This window comes from Bombus flavifrons, chromosome 5 (genome assembly GCF_040668555.2).
Source record: "Bombus flavifrons isolate JBK064 chromosome 5, iyBomFlav1_principal, whole genome shotgun sequence".
Classification (NCBI taxonomy): Eukaryota; Metazoa; Arthropoda; class Insecta; order Hymenoptera; family Apidae; genus Bombus; species Bombus flavifrons.
This window is the reverse complement of record NC_138446.1, coordinates 410,206-428,267: the sequence shown is the minus strand read 5'-3', so window position 1 is coordinate 428,267 and position 18,062 is coordinate 410,206. Positions and strand designations below refer to the sequence as shown.

The 18,062-nt window shown below is 38.6% G+C and overlaps 1 protein-coding gene across 4 annotated transcripts in view; it reads left to right on the top strand.

Annotated features, from left to right (window-relative positions):
• The window catches only part of LOC138180086 (triokinase/FMN cyclase), a 71,507-nt gene that overhangs the window by 14,381 nt on the left and 39,064 nt on the right, over nucleotides 1-18,062 (top strand). For all 4 annotated transcript variants that reach the window (XM_069113558.1, XM_069113557.1, XM_069113559.1 and 1 more), the window contains exons 5-7: nucleotides 451-539; nucleotides 8,812-9,028; nucleotides 16,182-16,427. In XM_069113558.1, coding sequence (XP_068969659.1) covers nucleotides 451-539; nucleotides 8,812-9,028; nucleotides 16,182-16,427 — 552 coding nt within the window. The remainder of the gene's footprint in view (nucleotides 1-450; nucleotides 540-8,811; nucleotides 9,029-16,181; nucleotides 16,428-18,062) is intronic.

The following is an 18,062-nucleotide window of genomic DNA, read 5'->3' as shown; positions in this document are numbered from 1 at the left end:
AAATACTTTGATTATCTCAAAAAAATTTGTCAAAATTTTAGTTCTTGTTGAATTAGATATCTTTAGAAAAAAAGGAAAGGAAATAATAATTTCTGGTTTTATTTCGAAAATTTTAATCCCAATTTCGGAAATTTCGAGACTACACAAAATGTCCGATTTAGTTCCGCAAAGTTAAACAGATTTTGTACTATCTTTATTATCTATACAGAGTGTCCAGTAACAGATGATAAAAAATTTCATGCTGCTTCCGTAAGCTTTGAAATATAAAAAAATATTAGAAAATTTAACTAAAAGTTTAGGCGTTAGGTCATTTCCTTGATTTCAATTCAAACAATTTAACATACATGATCAGAAGTGTATTATTAATATTATTATCATAAATCTTAAATGGAGTTATATAATGTAACACATTAAATTATAAAATGTTTTATGTGTATAATATGTTTCTAGCTGGTATTTTGATGGTCGTTCCGAATTATACTGGAGATTGCCTTAATTTTGGAATAGCAATTGAAAAAGCGAGACAAAAGGGTCTGAAGGTAAGAAAAAGGAAAACGAATTTATAAACTGAATTTTTTGATTAATTTTAGCTTCTATATTTTATATGGATAGGATCAACGTTTATGTACGTATGTAACACATCGTCGGTTTTTATGGTTCATTTAAGGCGAGGTTTCTTATGTGCATCTAACGCGCGCGTTAGGTCAGAAACAGTTTAAAACCCGAATCACGTAAGTAACACTGTCTCGTTGCGAGATCACTGATTTTTACCGTTACAATAGAGAAGCATTCTCTCGTTTTTACTAGCATATTGTGTGATTCGAGCTTATCCAGGGTTTCCAGACGATGTCCTTAATTTGACCTACTATACTATATCCCTTACTATATACTATATACTATATAATCTACTATATATTACTATAATAATATAATACTATATACTATATACTATATACTATATAATAATATAGTATATCGCTTATATATAGTATATATACTATATATATATATGTCGGGTTATGGTTGGAATTTTGGGCGCGTAACAACTCTTCACGTAAATTAACCATTGTTTTACACAGCCGGGATTATATCTACACATATACACAAGTCTACTACAAAGATTAACAAATAATAAGTCTAATGAATAATAAGCTTAACAAATAATAAAGTTAGTGGATAATAAGTTGAACGAATAATAAGTCTAACAAATAATAAGTCTAATGAATAATAAGTTTAACGAATAGTAAGTTTAATGAATAGTATGATTTGCGAATAATAAATTTAATGAACGCTATTACCAACATTTTTGAGTTCAAACGAATCCACGGCCAACGGGATAACTCTTTACTAAGCGTAGACTGATCTTAAGCACAGAAATACGATGGTTGAAAACTCGACGTGTCACTCTCCAAAGCAATCGCAAGAATGCCAGCCTCGTGGAGATTTTTCTCGCTGTACGATTGCATTTGTTTTTCTATACCCGTTTGGAAGCATCGAGAAGGTTCCAAACGCCGTTGCTAGGCAGACTCGTTGGAAGCATAGAGAAAGTTCCAAACACCGTTGCTAGGCAGACTCGTTGGAAGCATAGAGAAAGTTCCAAACACCGTTGTTAGGCAGTTTCTGCCTGGAGTTTGATTAGTAATACAATGTATGGCCCATTGTATCAGCACCTCCGAGGCAGTGTCACGTAAAATTACACAAAAGAACAACAAAAAAGAATAAAAAAAAGAAACTTTATTTTTCTTCTAACACTTGGTTTTACAATCTGCTTCCGAGCTCTAAGCGTGACCTTTTAAGACTGAAGCTCTTATGATTTTTTGACTTTCGATCGGATCCGATCACTTTCTTTTGTCATCCCTCAACATCCCCACCGTCCATGCATTTGCTAGGCGTCCGCGGCCGTTGCCACGTGCTCTTTCTTCTAGAACCTTCGGTGGAAGGACCGTTGGGATGTTGATGGTTCATTAGGCACTTCAGCGATATACATTGTCGCCGAGTGCCGCCACATCTTTATCTCCGATTTTAAAGTGAGCCGGTCGTGACAGCAGCATCACACGTGGCTAGGCCCGCTCCCGAGGCCGCATGCCGCCACAACCACATTTCTCGAAAAACCCATACAACCACTCCAGACCTCCGTTAGGCAAAACGTCCATCCCGTGACCGTGGCTACGTTCGGCGACCAATTGTCACCTCGAACCCAATCTCGCTATCACAAATCTCGAACAATTACAGTTATGATAAAATCCAGGCTAGAGTACTAGAGGATGTTCCTAAAATTTCCAAGGAACGGCTTCGGCTTTCCTTTCATCTCCGACATATAGTATACATATAGTATATATAAGGGATATATATAGTATATATAAGGGATATACTATATACTATACTATATCCCTTACTATCAAAGGATTTTTATTCTCTCAATCTAGTAATGCTGGGTTTTTGACCGTTCTTAATGCAGCGCGTGCGTTGGACGCATCTAGAAAATCCGACCTTTATATTTGCTTTAGACGAACAGAGCGACCAGTCGATCTCCCCCATTTTAGTAAAATAAAAAATAAGATTGTAACCGAACATTCATATTCTGTTCGGTGAAACATTCAAATATCTAAATTCTCTAACAAAGGAATTTTCATACCTAGTTCTTACAGATTTAAATGAAATTTGATATGTATGTAAAATATAACAGATCTGTCATTTCAGTCTTAGATAATCAATCAATTTTGAGAAAAATGTATTTACAATTTGAAAAAATCCTTAGACATAGTCCACACGTTTAACACCATACCGTAGGATGGGATAGTGGAGGCCTTCGAATTCTTCGAGGTGCCTCCTTACCTTATTCGTGTTATCCGGCCCTACCTAAACGGCAGGTGGGTCGGTACATCGGCAGGGATGAAGAGGGTCGGCGACCCGTCGAGCGCGGTGTTCCGCAGGGTTCTGTTTTGGGACCGATTCTGTGGATCATCAGCTACGACGCGATGCTTCGCTGTCTCATGACTCCGGACACAGGCATGGCGTCTAACGCTGACGACACATTGTTCCTGACCGGGGGATGTTGGTGGCACAAGACACTGCGTCACGACAAGCTCATCGTCGCTTGTGCGATACGTGCCATACGTAGGCTGGGCTTGAGGGTGTCCGCAGCCAAGTCGGAGGCTATCTGGTTTTGTGACTGGCGGCGTAGGGGGCTCCTCTGCTGGACCTGTGTTTGGATATAAACGGGGAGGACATCGAGGTAGGGCTTTAGATGAAATACCTGGGCCTCACCTCACGCACTTCATGCACTTGGTCCCCAAAGAGACGACGGCAGCCAACGCCTTATGTGGTTTGCTGCCAAATATCGGTGGGGCTGGGGTTGGAGTGTGCCGACTATATGTGAGAGTTGTCCGTTCCCGGGTACTGTACGGGGCTCCAGTGTGGGCAGAAGATCTGATGGCGAGTCGTCGCAGTCTGCTTTTACTGAGGAGGCTGCATAGGACGACCGCCATCAGGGTCATAAGGGGATACTGAACGGTATCTTACGCGTCGGCATATTCACCGTTCCAGCTCCAGGCCTTGGCGCTCCGAGGAGTGTACGAAAACCTGAGAGGCCTGGCCAAATCAGAGAAAGTCAGATTCAGAGCCACCGGGCCGTTAGATCGGTCCTCCCGAACTGGGAAGTTTGAACGAACCGTGAAGGGCTCCCGTTATCCTTCCGGATGACGCAGGTGTTCGCTTCATATTCGGCATTTAATGTTTTGTGTACTGTTAATTGAACCTCCAGAAACTCTTGTTCTCTTTAGGTCTCTTTTCTTAGTATTCGTTTCCTAATTAAGCGCAAGACCTGTATGAGGGGCCTTTTCGTATACTATTGTTTTTAGGTTGAGACCTCGGTCATTGTGATATATGATCAGGATAATGTTGTTATCTGTAATGATTCCGTCTGCGTCTAAATAGAAGAATATTAAGGGCGATGTGTATCCTATTTTTTTTACCTTTTCGAAGTATTGTGGTTGTGGGTAAGATAATCCTACTATTTAGTCTATTATGTTGATTTTTTGTTGTTCTAGTAAAATGATTTCTACATAGATCTATTAAATGTTATTTGATAAGAAAGTGGCCCTTCTCTTTAGAAAGAGGGGGGGAGGATAGGGAGTATCTACATCTTATTCTGACATGCCCATATAAGATATATACGTATGCATAGACAGTTCATGGTCTCCAAGTTTCCACAATTGATTCGAAAGGAGTTCCTCTTTCATAGCTTTTTTTTCTATTTATTTATTTAAATTTTACAATTTGTCCAGTAGGACATTTGGTAAAATGTTATATCTTGGTGTTGTAATAGTAACTTTCATAGTCAAAGCGTAGCAGTAGTATACAGGACTTTCGGCCATAGGTGTAAAAATATTCTAAGAGGTAATTCTTGAAATCAAAATAAGGCGAAAGTTAAAAATGGCAAATGTTCTTTTTCTTACTAGTTATTAAGAATTAAATATCGGTCGAAATATCCCTGTGTACGAGAGAACTTCCTTAAATGAATGAACACGAACAAACATGAAGATGGTATCCCACTGGGGGTAGCTACCCACATGATAATCTAACAGCTAAAAAATTCTACCAAATGTCCAAACTGGACAAATTGTGAATGTGAATAATTAAAAAAAAAAAAAAAAAAAATGAACGAAAATAGGTCAGCTGTAGGGTGTGTAGCAGCACTCGACAGTAAACTTTCCAACAGTTTCTGTCCCGTGGCTCGCTACACAAAGACCCTATCCTTCGGACAAGATGATTGCCAGATGTCGATACATCCTCACAGAATATTTTCAGCTAGCCCAAGGACCCGCTACAAATCTTACGATTTGTTTAGCTAAGATTCTCCAAAGGGACAAATAGTCTTTCTCTTAACAGTCCCTAAATCTATCACCTACTACGGGAAGATACGAGAAATCTGCTTTCCTCACATACGATGCCTTCCTGCTTGCAACTTTCTCTCAAGGGAAGTTAGCATCCTTTTCCAATCACCAACACAAAATTAGCCAATTAACAGCGACGTCCATTTCCCTCACTTTCCGAACCAAAGCTTTCCTCAATGAATCCGATGATCTCGCATCCTTAGACGCACCCCATGATAGTTTTCCTTTGCAGCATCATCGTGACGGAAAGTCAGTCGTTACACAAGAGTCGTTACACATCGGTCCGAATCAATAGTCGGTAGTTCGCAATAATTGATCAGAGTTCCTCGGCATCTTAAGTAATCATCATCGCGCATCAAAACGCATCGACCAGAAGTTGAACTTGTAATCGCGAATCGCGAACCGCTAATAGTAATCGCGAGTTCTATACAAAGTGTACATATAGAGTATATCATAATAAATATATGTCGGAGATGAAAGGACATCGGAGCCTTCCCTTTGGAACTTCGGGAAAATCCCTTAACACCGTAATTTAGATTCTATTATAGGCGTAATTAAACAATTGTCGTCATTCGATCCGATTGTATTTGTTCGAGATTTGTGATAATGAGCTTGGGCTCGAGGCGTCAACCAGTCGCCGAACATAGCCGCGGTCACGGGATGAACGCTTTGTCTAACAAAGGTATGGAGTAGTTCTATACCTCTCCTTAAAAGAAATATTTGTGACGGCACGCGACAGTAAACATTCCAACGGTTTCTGTCCCGTGGCTCGCCACACGCAGACCCTATTCTTCGAGTAAGATGATTGCCAGATGTCGATGCGTCTTCGCAGTACATGTTCTGCTAGCCTGAGGGCCCGTTATATATCTTAAGATTTAGTTGGCTAAAGTCCTTCAGACAAACAATCTTTGTCCCAGCTACGGGAAGATAGGAGAGACCTATTTTTCAACGTACGGCGTCTCCCACTAGCAACTTTCCCTCGAGGGCGGCTAGCATCTTTTTCTAACCACCGATATGGAGATTGCCCAATTAGCAGCAACACCAATTTCCCTCACCTTCTAAACGAAAGCTATCCTCGACGAATCCAAAGATCTCGTGTCCTTAGACACACCCCATCATAGTTTTCCTCTGCAGCATCATCGTGACGGAAAGTTTTATAAGAAAACTTGTAGATTAAGCATTAAACCTGATTATTTATTGAAATCCATAACGGCATATCGAATATTAGTATTTCCTCTAATCCTTTATAAATTCTCTAATCCTTAATAAATAAATAATAAATAAAAGCACATATTAATAATGTTTATACAAAGTTCATACACGCACCGCGATTGTTCCGGTCGTGAGTGTTCACAGAAAAAGTACATACGCCCGCGAGCGTCCAATCTGTTTACAGAAAGATCGTAACGAAAATAACAATGGTAGGTCGGTCTGATCTGTGCAGTGTATATTCTGTCAGATCTAATTTGTAACTCTGATTGAGTTTGCCTTTTAGAATTTCGAATTTGTTGAAGTATTTCGGTTTGACATTAGTGAAGAATGACCTAACCTTTGACAGTTCCAGCATGTTTTGCTGAATCATATTCTTTCCCATTTTACTGTTTGGTGCAATACGTGCTTTATTTGTCCCAACTTATTATTATTACCATCTGGTATGAGATGTGTCGTGAATATGGGTAGTGTTATGTCGACTTCTTTGGATTGTTTCTTTGTTGTGTAGTCCGACCAATTTTGTTTTGTTATCAATGTTTTCTTCTAAATATTGTATTAAAAATATTTGATCATGTTTGTATTTTGAAATATATGTGTAGTGGTCGAAATTAGCTTGTTTCAATAAATTGGTTATTTGTTAATACACGTAGTTGACCGAATATTGTGATTTTTCGGGTTTTGTTGGACTTTGTACATGATGTGCCGAACAAAAACGCTGTAAAATTAGGTGTTTGACTTGAAGGATCATCACTACTGCGTGGAATAACTATAAGTCGTCCGAAAAGTTTCTTTTGTTTTATAAGGAAATAATGGATGCACAACATTTTCCGTTTTATATTATTGTATCGAATTACGTATGATCTATTTTGTTCTATTAAAATAACGATCACAACATTCGACAGATTAGGTTTCATGTTTGTATAAGATGCATCGTTGTAAAAGATCTGTCTGTAAAAGAAAGACACTTTCCGGACAACCTAATACTAGAACGATTGTTAGGGACTAGAGATAACAAGTAAAGTAGCGAAAACGAGATCTAACTAAAGAGAATAAACAACTATTAGACAGGGTAAGTGATGACTACGAGTGTCGACTCTGTGATGAGTGACGACTAAGGGAGACAACCAGCAACTACGGATGGCGATTAACAACTAACTCGACTTATTTCTAAGAGGCAACCAATTTTTTTTTTTTTTACTTATTGGCAATTAAAAACTAGCCAAAATGTCCCTGCACGCGAGCAAATCTCGTTACACGAACGAAAGAAGATTAACCTAAGCAGCGAGGCGCATAGTGATCCTCAATCCGAGCGACACATGAGCGGCAGCTTATCTCATAAAAGTCGTAAAGAAGAAAACCATGGTATTCAGAGACGTAAACAATTCAGCGCGACGTTTTGCAAGAGAAATGGTATTTAGGAATTGAACATTAAATTCGTTTATGAATACTGCCCTAGAAATTTCCGAGTAGGCAGGATTATTGTTTCCTCTAATCCTTCTCTTTGCCTCCGCGAGTGTCCACAGCAAAATCACACACGCACCGCGAGGTTTGGTGCGTTTTTCGGTTTCACTTTTACTTATAACTTATACTATGACTTATACTATAATGCTATATAAGGTCATATTAAAACCTGTTTGGACCTGTGGGATCCAACTATGGAGAACAGCAAGTAATTCCAATACAGAAATTTTTCAACGATTTCAATCGGAAACTCTAAGATCCTTAATAGATGCACCTTGGTATGTTACCAGCGAAACAATACATCGCGACCTTAAGATACCCACAGTTAAAGAAGAAATATCCAAATTCAGTAATAGATATGTGGTATCATGAATGAGGTGCCTGGGGGGTGTCGTGTGAATTATAAACGAGCGATTGCTGAGCATGTACGTAATGAGGCTAAGGCACAAGACAAGGGGTTGCTAGGGGACAATAAACGAATTAACAGCAATATGAGTTGAGATGTCAGAGAGTGCGGATTGCGTTGATGAGAGTCGTTGATTAATTATTCAGTCGTGTTAATTATTATATGTTTGCTGCGATCAGTTCATGTTTAACAAACATTATTCTCTGTTCAATTAATACCTGTTCAATCTACTTATCATTAATAAACAAATTAAAGTAGTATCGATATTACAGATATAACATAAGAGTTAACAACCACCAAAACCCATTAGTTACTCAATTACTTGACACGACGAATCAGATCAGCAGACTAAAAAGACATTACCCTCTAGATTTAAACATTAGATTCAGCCAGAATCAAACAGACGATAATCACCTATTATACACGATATAGTACCACGCCAGAATAATTTACTTATAATTCTCAATGAGAACTGATTGTAAAAATTCTTCCAAATAAAAAAAAAAGGACTTACCGGCCTTAACGGTAAATCAAAAAACCTTGTTTTATGACAGTTCCTTAGGATTATTGCTTAATTCTATGTGCACCGTGTAAGAGTCACCGGACGTAGTAGAAAATATGCAGCTTTGCAGGCCGACAGTGGCCTCGAGGTAGGATGCCGACAGTGATACACAAAATCAAGCTCGCTGTCCTGCTTATAGTGTAATAGACAATCGTAATTGTTTCTATTTAACATATGTAATTTATTGTATTTTTATTGTATTGAACTGTATTTTATTTGTATTTTATTGTATTGTATTTACAATTTAGTGTAATTTATTCTATTTAACATTTTAGATTTCGGAAGTAATTGTAAATGAAGACTGTAGTATACCGAAGGAGGAGCAAGGTGTCGCTGGCAAGCGTGGTTTAACGGGAATAATATTTGTTATGAAAATAGCAGGTGCGTTAGCAGAACAAGGACTATCACTTGAAGAAGTGACTAAAACTGCACATGATGTTTTGCAAAATACAGCCACTTATTCGGTTGGATTAACAGCATGTGCAATACCCGGTTAGTATCCAAATATTACTTACACAAGATGTAATTGGAACAAATTGTTTTCTTATATTCTCAATCATAAATGTTATATACTTATTTATTTTAGTAACTACATCATAATTACTTTGAGGATGTTTATAAAAATGCATATTTTTATATAATAGACGTAAAGTAATATAACCTAGGTAGGCTGGAGGATGCGAGAAAGCCTATGTGCAGACAGACTGAAAGAGTTGGGAAACTTCAATGGGCCAAGCGGTCGGTTCTTTAGTTGAATAGTTACACGGAAGAAGGCGTACGTTTTTTTTTTTTTTTTTTAATATTTAATTCGTACTTTACAATTTTATCCAGCTGGACATTTGGTAAATTTTTCTAGCTTAAATGCTATATAACATGTGCATGGCTACCCCAGAGGGATACCATATTCAAGTTTGACTATTTTATTTCCATAGTGAGGTCAGTGGGGTGTCTTTTTAGTCTTCTATCTATGAGAGCTTTGCACGCTTCAGCAGCCGGCTTGTTTGAATGCATTGCCGTTCTTTCCTTGTATTTTTTGCGTATCTACCGATTTCTTCTTTGACCGTTGGTATTTTTAAGTCCTAGCATAAATCCTCGTTTCTGACATACCACGGGGCGTTGACTATTCTCGTCAGTATCTTCGATTGTAGCGACTCTAGTTTATTTGTGGCTCATTGCTGCTGTTCCCCGTAGTGGTATTCCGTACGTCCAAATTGGATTTATTATCGTTTTGTAGATTTTTAGTTTATTTTCTATGCTGAGTTTAGAGTTTCGACTAGTTAGCCAGTACATCTGTCTTCTTTTTATTCATATTTTGTCCATAATTGATATAGTATGTTGTTTCCACCTAGATTTGTGTCTTAGTGTAGTCCTAGGTATTTAACTTGCCTTGTTTGTGTTATATGCGTGCCATTCAATTGGATATTTGATGGTTTCCGTTTTCCCAGCGTAAATCTAATATGGTTGCATTTACTGGAGTTTACTCTTGTAGTAATGTGACTATTGTTTCTGAATTAGTATGCCTGACTAGTATAGCCGTGTCGCCCGCGAATGTCAGTAGTGTGCTCTTGGTAATGGTTGATATGTCAGCCGTGTATAGTGCGTGAGGTGGAGATAGTGTTGTGGTGATAGTGCTACTGCTGATATAGAGGCCGAGATAGGTTCTGCTGCAGGTGTAGACGTCTCTGCTAGAGTACTGCTACTTTTCTTCTAATTTAGACGCCGTGGAAAGAAAAATCAGACTCCGCTAACCGGGATTTGAAGCCGGGCCCCGAACGTTCGTAACCTAAGGCGCTAACCACAGCGCTGCCGTCGTCCAACGCTAGTTGCTGTCGAGTGCCGCTACATGTGTATAATATTGGTCCCAAGACGCTTCCTTGCGGTACCCCAGCCTTGATGTCTTTTACTTCAGAATATACATCTTTTATTTTTATTACAAAGGTTCTGTTGTTTAGGTATGTTTTGAGTAAGTGATGGATTTGTTCCGGGAAATGTTTTCACTTTGTCAAATGCTTTCTCAATGTCCACGAAGAGGGCTGTACAGTATTGTTTCTTTTCTATTGTTCGTAAAATTTCGTTGACGAGCCTGCGCATTTGTTGTATCGTGGAGTGTTTGTTTCTGAATCCAAATTGGTGATCTGGTATTAATTTTTCTTTCTCTACTGTTGGTTTTAGGCGGTCGTATATTATTTCCTCTAATATTTTGGGGAACACAGGAAGTAGTGATATTGGTCTGTAAGATGCAGTTTGGTGTGGGTCTTTGCCCGGCTCAGGTAACATTGTGATCTGTGCTAGTAACTTCCATAGATTAGGAAAGTATTGGATTCTTAAAATTGCATTGAATATTATTGTGATTAAACGTATTACTTTTGGGGGGAAGGTTTTTCAAGATTTTACCATTGATTAGGTTGATTCCTTGTGCTTTATCATTTTTTGTTTTCTCGATTATGATTCTAATTTCTTGTGCTGTTGTTTTAGGTATGGTGTAGTGTTTGTCAGTTGAAGTACTAGTTGTTTGCACATCCTCGTCCGTATGGCATTTGGGGTTGCTGTCGTTGATATTATGTGGTGTAAATGTGTTGTAAAGGTGGTTGGAGAATTCTTCAGCTTGCTCTTCGTTGCTTCTTGCCCATGTGTTGTCTGCTTTTCTGATTGCTGGGTCTAGTTTTATTGGTTTCTTTATTTTTTTCGTGGCTTTCCATAGGGAGTAGTTGGAGTTCTCGTGTGCAGAGAGTGACTCTATGAATTTTGTGAATTCGTTATTGTTGTGCTCTATTATTTCGTTTTTTATGTTCTTTGCAAGTGTGTTTAGGTATTTTTTGTTTTCTCGTGTTCTATGATTTTGCCATTTTGTTTTCGCTTTTCTTTTTTCTCTAATTTTTTCAAGTATGTCTGGTGGAATTATTTTTGTTTGCCTGTTGTTTGGTTCATAAATATTAGTTGCCCATGCTGCTTCTTATATAATTTCTGTCAATGTTGCTACTGCCTGTTCGATGTTGTCGGGTGTTTTTAGTGGAACATTGCAGTTGATTTTGCTCTCAATTAGTTCTTTAAACGTTTGCCATTTGGTGGTTATATTGCAAAGCGACTCTGAACTGCTGTAAAGTATTGGTCTGCTTGTGTATTCTATTATTATCGTTGTATGATCGGAGCTAAGCTCAGGACTGGGTGTTATTTTTAATTTATTTGCGTATATTCCTTTTATAACTGCAAAATCAAGCAAGGAAGGAATTTTGTTTAGATCTGTCGGCCAGTATGTTGGCCTTCCTGTGGATAATATGTTGAGATTACTAATTCTAATATATTTTTCTAGTGTTCTACCTCGAGGTGTGTTAATTCTTGAGCCTCATAGCGTGTGTTTTGCATTAAAGTCTCCCACTGTGATGTATTTGTCACCTAAGGATTGAAAATACTGTTCTCATTTTTTAAATGCCATTTTATGTCGCGGTGGTGTATATACTGCTGACATCTGGAAGTAGTTGCTGTTAGTTTGTATTTTAACGGTAGTTGCTTGAGCGATATCGTTTCTTATTATCACTGCAGTCCCTCCGTGTGCTTTTCCTGAGGGGTGTTTGGTATCACAGATGGTGTAATATGATATTTTCCTGTAGCTTTTTGGTGTGAAATGTGTTTCTGAAACAAGTAATATTATTGTTATACAGAATTGTTTTAGTTTCGAGGGCCCGTTGTTGTTGGCCATTGAAGCTCCAAGCTGCTATTTTCACTGTGTCCAATTCTATTTTTTACTTAACATGTTTGTAAGTAGTTGCAGCGTGACTGCAATTTGTTGTGTTTTTTGTCTGAGTATTGCATTTTGCTCACTTATCATTTTTGTTAGCATTTCAGTGCTTTTGATGGATTGCTTGTGCAGTTCCTTGATTTCTGTAGCGTCGTTACTGTTGTTGTTTTGGTTTTAGTTGTTCATGGGTGGTGTTGGTTAATTACTTGTGCATAACTTCGGCTGCCAAAGATGTTGTTGTTTCTATGGTTAGTGTTCGATACGATTTGTACGTTTGATGTTGGCTCTGGTTCTGCAATTTCTTGTTGTGAGGGATGGCTGCCGTATGTTCTGCTTCGATGCGATGGAAACAGTTTTCGTTGTAGTTGTTTTCTGTCATCGCAGTCTTTATAGCTTGCTGGGTGGTTTCCATTACAGTTGTAGCTTATACAGCATTTTACTTCATCTATGTAACATCGCTAAAGGAATTTCTTTTTCTCAAGAGGATACGAGACTTATAGAATACATGATGTGATTTTCGCTATAAAGCATATGCCTAAGGAGTATGTTTATGAGGCGGATAATGATCCAAAACAGAGTTTCTATGCAGTTAAACGGTATTTAAAGAACCATAAAATTAATGTTATGAAGTGACCTGTCTATTCTTCGGATCTGAATCTGAATAGAGATGATTTGGATAATGTGCACTGTTCAAGATCATTGAAGAGGTATGGGTTTATGACACTGCTATGTAGATCCTAAAGTTTAGGCACCAAAATTCTTAAAGATTCAACAGTGTCATAAGCTACTCGGTAAAAGAAGCAAACTTTTATCCTTCGCCCCCATCTTGAGCGACTAATAGTCGGGCAGATGGGAGAAATGACCATTAGCTGTTGTCTTTTATCTGACGAAACCAAGGGTCATGGTCTAATCGTCGCTCACGACGGATAGATTCGAAGAATCAATCCTGAAGAGCTGTTGTCTTCCATCTGATGAAACTAGAAGGTCGTGGTCTATACACGAGCAGTCTTACTCTACTCTAAAGAGCAGTCTTCAAAACCAGTGTTGTCCCCCGTTTTACGACAACGCTAGGCCGTGATCCAACCGTCGGACACGACAGTCAGTTATGCACAATCAGTGGTAAAGAACGCTTGTCCTCCGTCTTACAAAGTACAAGGGTCGTGGTCTGACTGTCGGACACGACATAACAGCCGATATTTTGTATCATATCTAGCAGTCCTCTAATAGGCACGCATCTAATAAATTTTATTTCCATTGATCCGATTGAACAGTTGCGTCGCATTGATACCGTAAATATGTGAGTATTGCCGTTCGTTGCCTACTTTGAAAGATTTCGGTATAAGTTTCATGTGCCCGTCTTCATGGTGCAAGAGTATTTTGAAAGAGTTTTGAAGAATTTCATTCACTTGAAAGTGAGGTGGATTAACCTTTAACGTTCCAAGTGTGCCTCTCTCAAGCACCACCGATGTGCAGCGCTCTACTCCAAGCGTGTCTCTCAAGCACTGTAGATAAAGCCGATCAATATGCATCAACATATTGTTTTCTGAGAAAATCGTTGAAGTGGTGGAAGAATACGGTTCTTTTGGGGACTAGAAACGAGTATAATAAATGCTTATATACTTTACAAGATTTCTCAGGAAAGGAAATCAGTGTATTGTTTGTTCACCAAAATGAAGTAATGCGGTAAAAGAACAAACAGTTTTCTACTGTGAAACCTGTGAACGCAATCTCGGTTTGCATTCCAATGAATGTTTTAAAAAATTCCACACAATACTCAATCATAATTAATATAAATGTTGTAGGATTTTTTTATTTATTTAAAATGGATTAAACAGGAAACGATGGTTATTTAACGTGAACTAAATATAGTAATGTGCTATAATTAAGACAACTAAATAGTTAATTTACAACTCTCGTCGCTATCGTTCCAACGCTCTCTTTCACGCGGACCACCTTCTTCGGCAACGCTGACAACCTTTTCCGACAATGCTGACTATACTCTGACTTCTTATCTCACGACTGTTAATTCGTCTTTCTCCCTTAAGCATCCCTTTGTCTTTTTTCATAGCCCCAGCATGTACGTGTTCCGCAACCGTCTGTGGCCATGATCACGTAGGCCTCTTTTCCGCATAACTATTCGACTGAAAGATCGACGACAAATTGATGGACCTGTCGGCACTTAGGCTTTTCCGTGACATTGTTTATGGTTTATTGTTTCTTAGGCCATTTGTTCACGATATTACAATATTGTAATCAAAGTTATATTACTTCTGAGCCGAATAAAGATTGTTTTGAATGACTAATATCGTTATTTACATGTCATTGTAGCATTTAAAATCTGACACTTAAAAACTTGCAAGTTGCCGGTCGATATTCACAATTAAAAGTCGGAGCGTTAAAGGTTAAACGTGTAGGTTCGTTTGATAAAGAAACGAGTGGACAAATTCGTAATAGCCAGTTGTATTAAAATCAGTACAAGTACAAGTACTGATACAGAGATACTGTGTGCCAATTGTAGTCGTCGCTCGCTCAATGATATTATGCCGATCGAATAAAAGATAATAATACTTTGTCCTAGGGAGCACGTTCATACATTTATATCGACGGGCGTTACCACAAAAAATTAACCTTTTTATTTAACTCCCGCTGAAGATTACAAGAAACGGCAATAACAATCTGTCCAGAATTCATTTGCCTCTAGACTTTGTAAACCAAAACGATCGTTAGTATTCAAAGGCACAATAATATGGGTCTCTCCCAGATTCGAATTTTCCATTTCTACTTGAACTTTGTTACGCTCATGTGCCGCTACAGTTGAGTTGCAATCTATGGTTTCTTTGAGGTTTTTCATCTTCATCATCAATCATCAGTCATCATCAATCATTTCATCAGCAATAGAATACGGTTCAATCGGAATATTTGACTTTGAATTTGAAATTCTGTATACACATTCGTAGTTTGACATAAATCCATAATTTAAGTAGCAATTCAATCTGAGTCTTAAAACTGTATTGGTATAACTCTGGATACATCACGGTATAATTTGTATCTCGTGTATTTAGTATTTAGTGTGTTTGAAAAGTATTTAGTGTATTATCTTTCCATTGTCTTATGACTTCTTTGCGTCGTTCATGCATGTTCTTGTTCCCACGTATTAATTTTTATTCTTGGAGCCCGACTACGAAATCAGAGAAAACATATTGTGATACTTTGGGAGATGTACTTTGAGGGACAGATATCCCTTAAGAATTAATTTAGCGAACCATTAATATGAAGGAGCAATGTCAAGAAGGTATAATGCAATGACTAGGTAATACTCACTTGTAAACACACTAAACACACATACGCACACACAGACTGCACGTGCACTAAACACACACATTATACGTGCATCATACACACTATTTAGTGCAATACATACGCACTAAACACACACATATTACCTTCCTTCCACATTTCCTCGTGGTGTACTTTGAATTATTTGAATGATGGTGTAGCTTACTTTTCATTTAAAATGTCATGAAACGATGAAAACATGGTGCATCAGTTTTTTAAAAGTCATTGTAAAGGGGATATTTCTTTTTACAAAATCATCTTAAAACGAATCTGGAATAAGATGTTACAAATTCCATAGAGTTGTTTGAATTTATAAAATTGTTGAAGAAAAAAAGCATATCTACTTTCACTTACTTGTATCCATTACACGAGGTAAAAACATCTCTGAAAAATATAGAATTGTGAAAGAGGAAGTCTTGTGTTTCAAATTGCTGAAGAGCAGGTTTACAAGCCGAAATGGATTGTAGTATGATTTTTTTATGAAATTACAATAGCTTGAATATAGACAATTTTTTTTATCGAAAATTTAGCGATCCTTTAATTTTCCACACCAACGTATATTAACATTTTTAGGCCAATCTCCAATGTTCGAGCTCGGAGAAGATGAAATCGAAGTTGGCCAGGGAATTCATGGAGAGGCTGGATATGAAAAAATGAAATTGAAACCCTGCAGTGAAATAGTTGCATTCATGCTCAAACGCTTACGCGAGGCATTATCTTTGAAGAGTGGAGACTCAGTTGCAGTTATCATTAATAACTTCGGAGCGTTAAGTCAACTGGAACAAGGAATTGTAGTTTATGATGTTGTGAGACATCTTCGTAAGTAACAATCAAATATTTATACATAAATTTTGTATGCAAAGACATATATTGTATATTTCATAATTACCTGACGTGTTTATCCCGGCCAATTTAATTAGTTCGTTATAATTCCGCACACCAATAAAAATAATAATATGTCACTGTTCGACCGTTTGCGGAGAAACGTGTTCGCGGTAGATCGCGTCGACGGGAGTCGTAAATTTCCGTTACGATTAGATCATCGACGTCACGAAATGATCGATCCCCTATTTCGTTTAGAGGTGGTTGAACTGATTATAATACTGATGTAACAAGTTACAATATACACTTTATTTCAACAACTTAATGAATGCAACATTCAATATAACAGTTGATATGTCGACAGACGGTATACAAATTAAGACGGAGTACGAGATACACGTGAGTACGGTGACTGATCAGAGAACTAATAGAAAACTAAAAACACTCCTTTTCTGTGATGGCGGTATTTATACTGAACCGGGGATGGTCACTGATCGGCCCACCATCGGTTATTTACGAGTGGAAATCCCGGGAAAAGTAGAAAAACCCACGTCCCCAATTTTTATTGGCTGGAACAATAGCCCTAAGGAATGTGTAGCGGCACTCGACACTAATCTTTCCAACGGTTCCTGTCCCGTGGTTCGCTACACAAAGACCCTATCCTTCGGACAAGATGATTGCCAGATGTCGGCACATCCTCACGGAATATTTTCAGTTAGCCCAAGGACCCGCTACAAATCTTACGATTTGTTTAGCTACGATTCTCCAAAGGAACAAATAGTCTTTATCCTTCACATACCACGGAAAATACGGAAAGTCTGTTTTCCGCACGTACGATGCTTCCCGCTAGCAACTTCCCACTATCTACCTCAAACTGGTGACCCCGACGTGATCGACATCGAAAAGAGGTGTGACCGTGATAGCGCTACCCGAGACTTCGATCATCGCGAATCTAAGACTGTGGCAATCTGGATCTACCGCTACGACGCACACGGATCGGCTCTTCCTTCAGCAAAACTCGACGCCTCACCGCCGACCCACGCAAGCAGGTGACAGGATACGAGACGATGACCAAGCCAGGAGTGATGTAGCCATTGCAAAGTTCACGGGCATCACCACCAGCATGTCATACTATAAAGTGGAACAGAGGCCTACGAGCCTACGCGGAATGCTCCTCACTGTACCGACAGGTATCCACTGCCACATCGAAGACAACGCGCAACATGTACATGGGCTTGACAACAATCGGCTGATGCTTTACCACGCTAAAAAGAAACGTCATCACTGGCAAGGGGCTACTGTGGTGGTACTCAACACCAAATACCACCACTCGACACTAACTAGTGTCGGACGACGGCAGCGCAGTGGTTAGCGCCTTAGGTTATACGAACGTTCGGGACCCGGGTTCAAATCCCGGCGACCGGAGTCCGATTTTTCTTCCACACATCAAAAACAGAAGAAAAATAGCAGTACCCCAGCAGCGACATCTTCAGCCAGCAGTTATAATTATCACGGACAATACATTCGCCTCAAATGTCTCGATTTGACCTCTATGTTGCAGCAATTGAGGGCCTTGACGTTAAAGTAAAAAAAGATATTTAGTTTTATGACTATTCCTTAAGATTATTACGG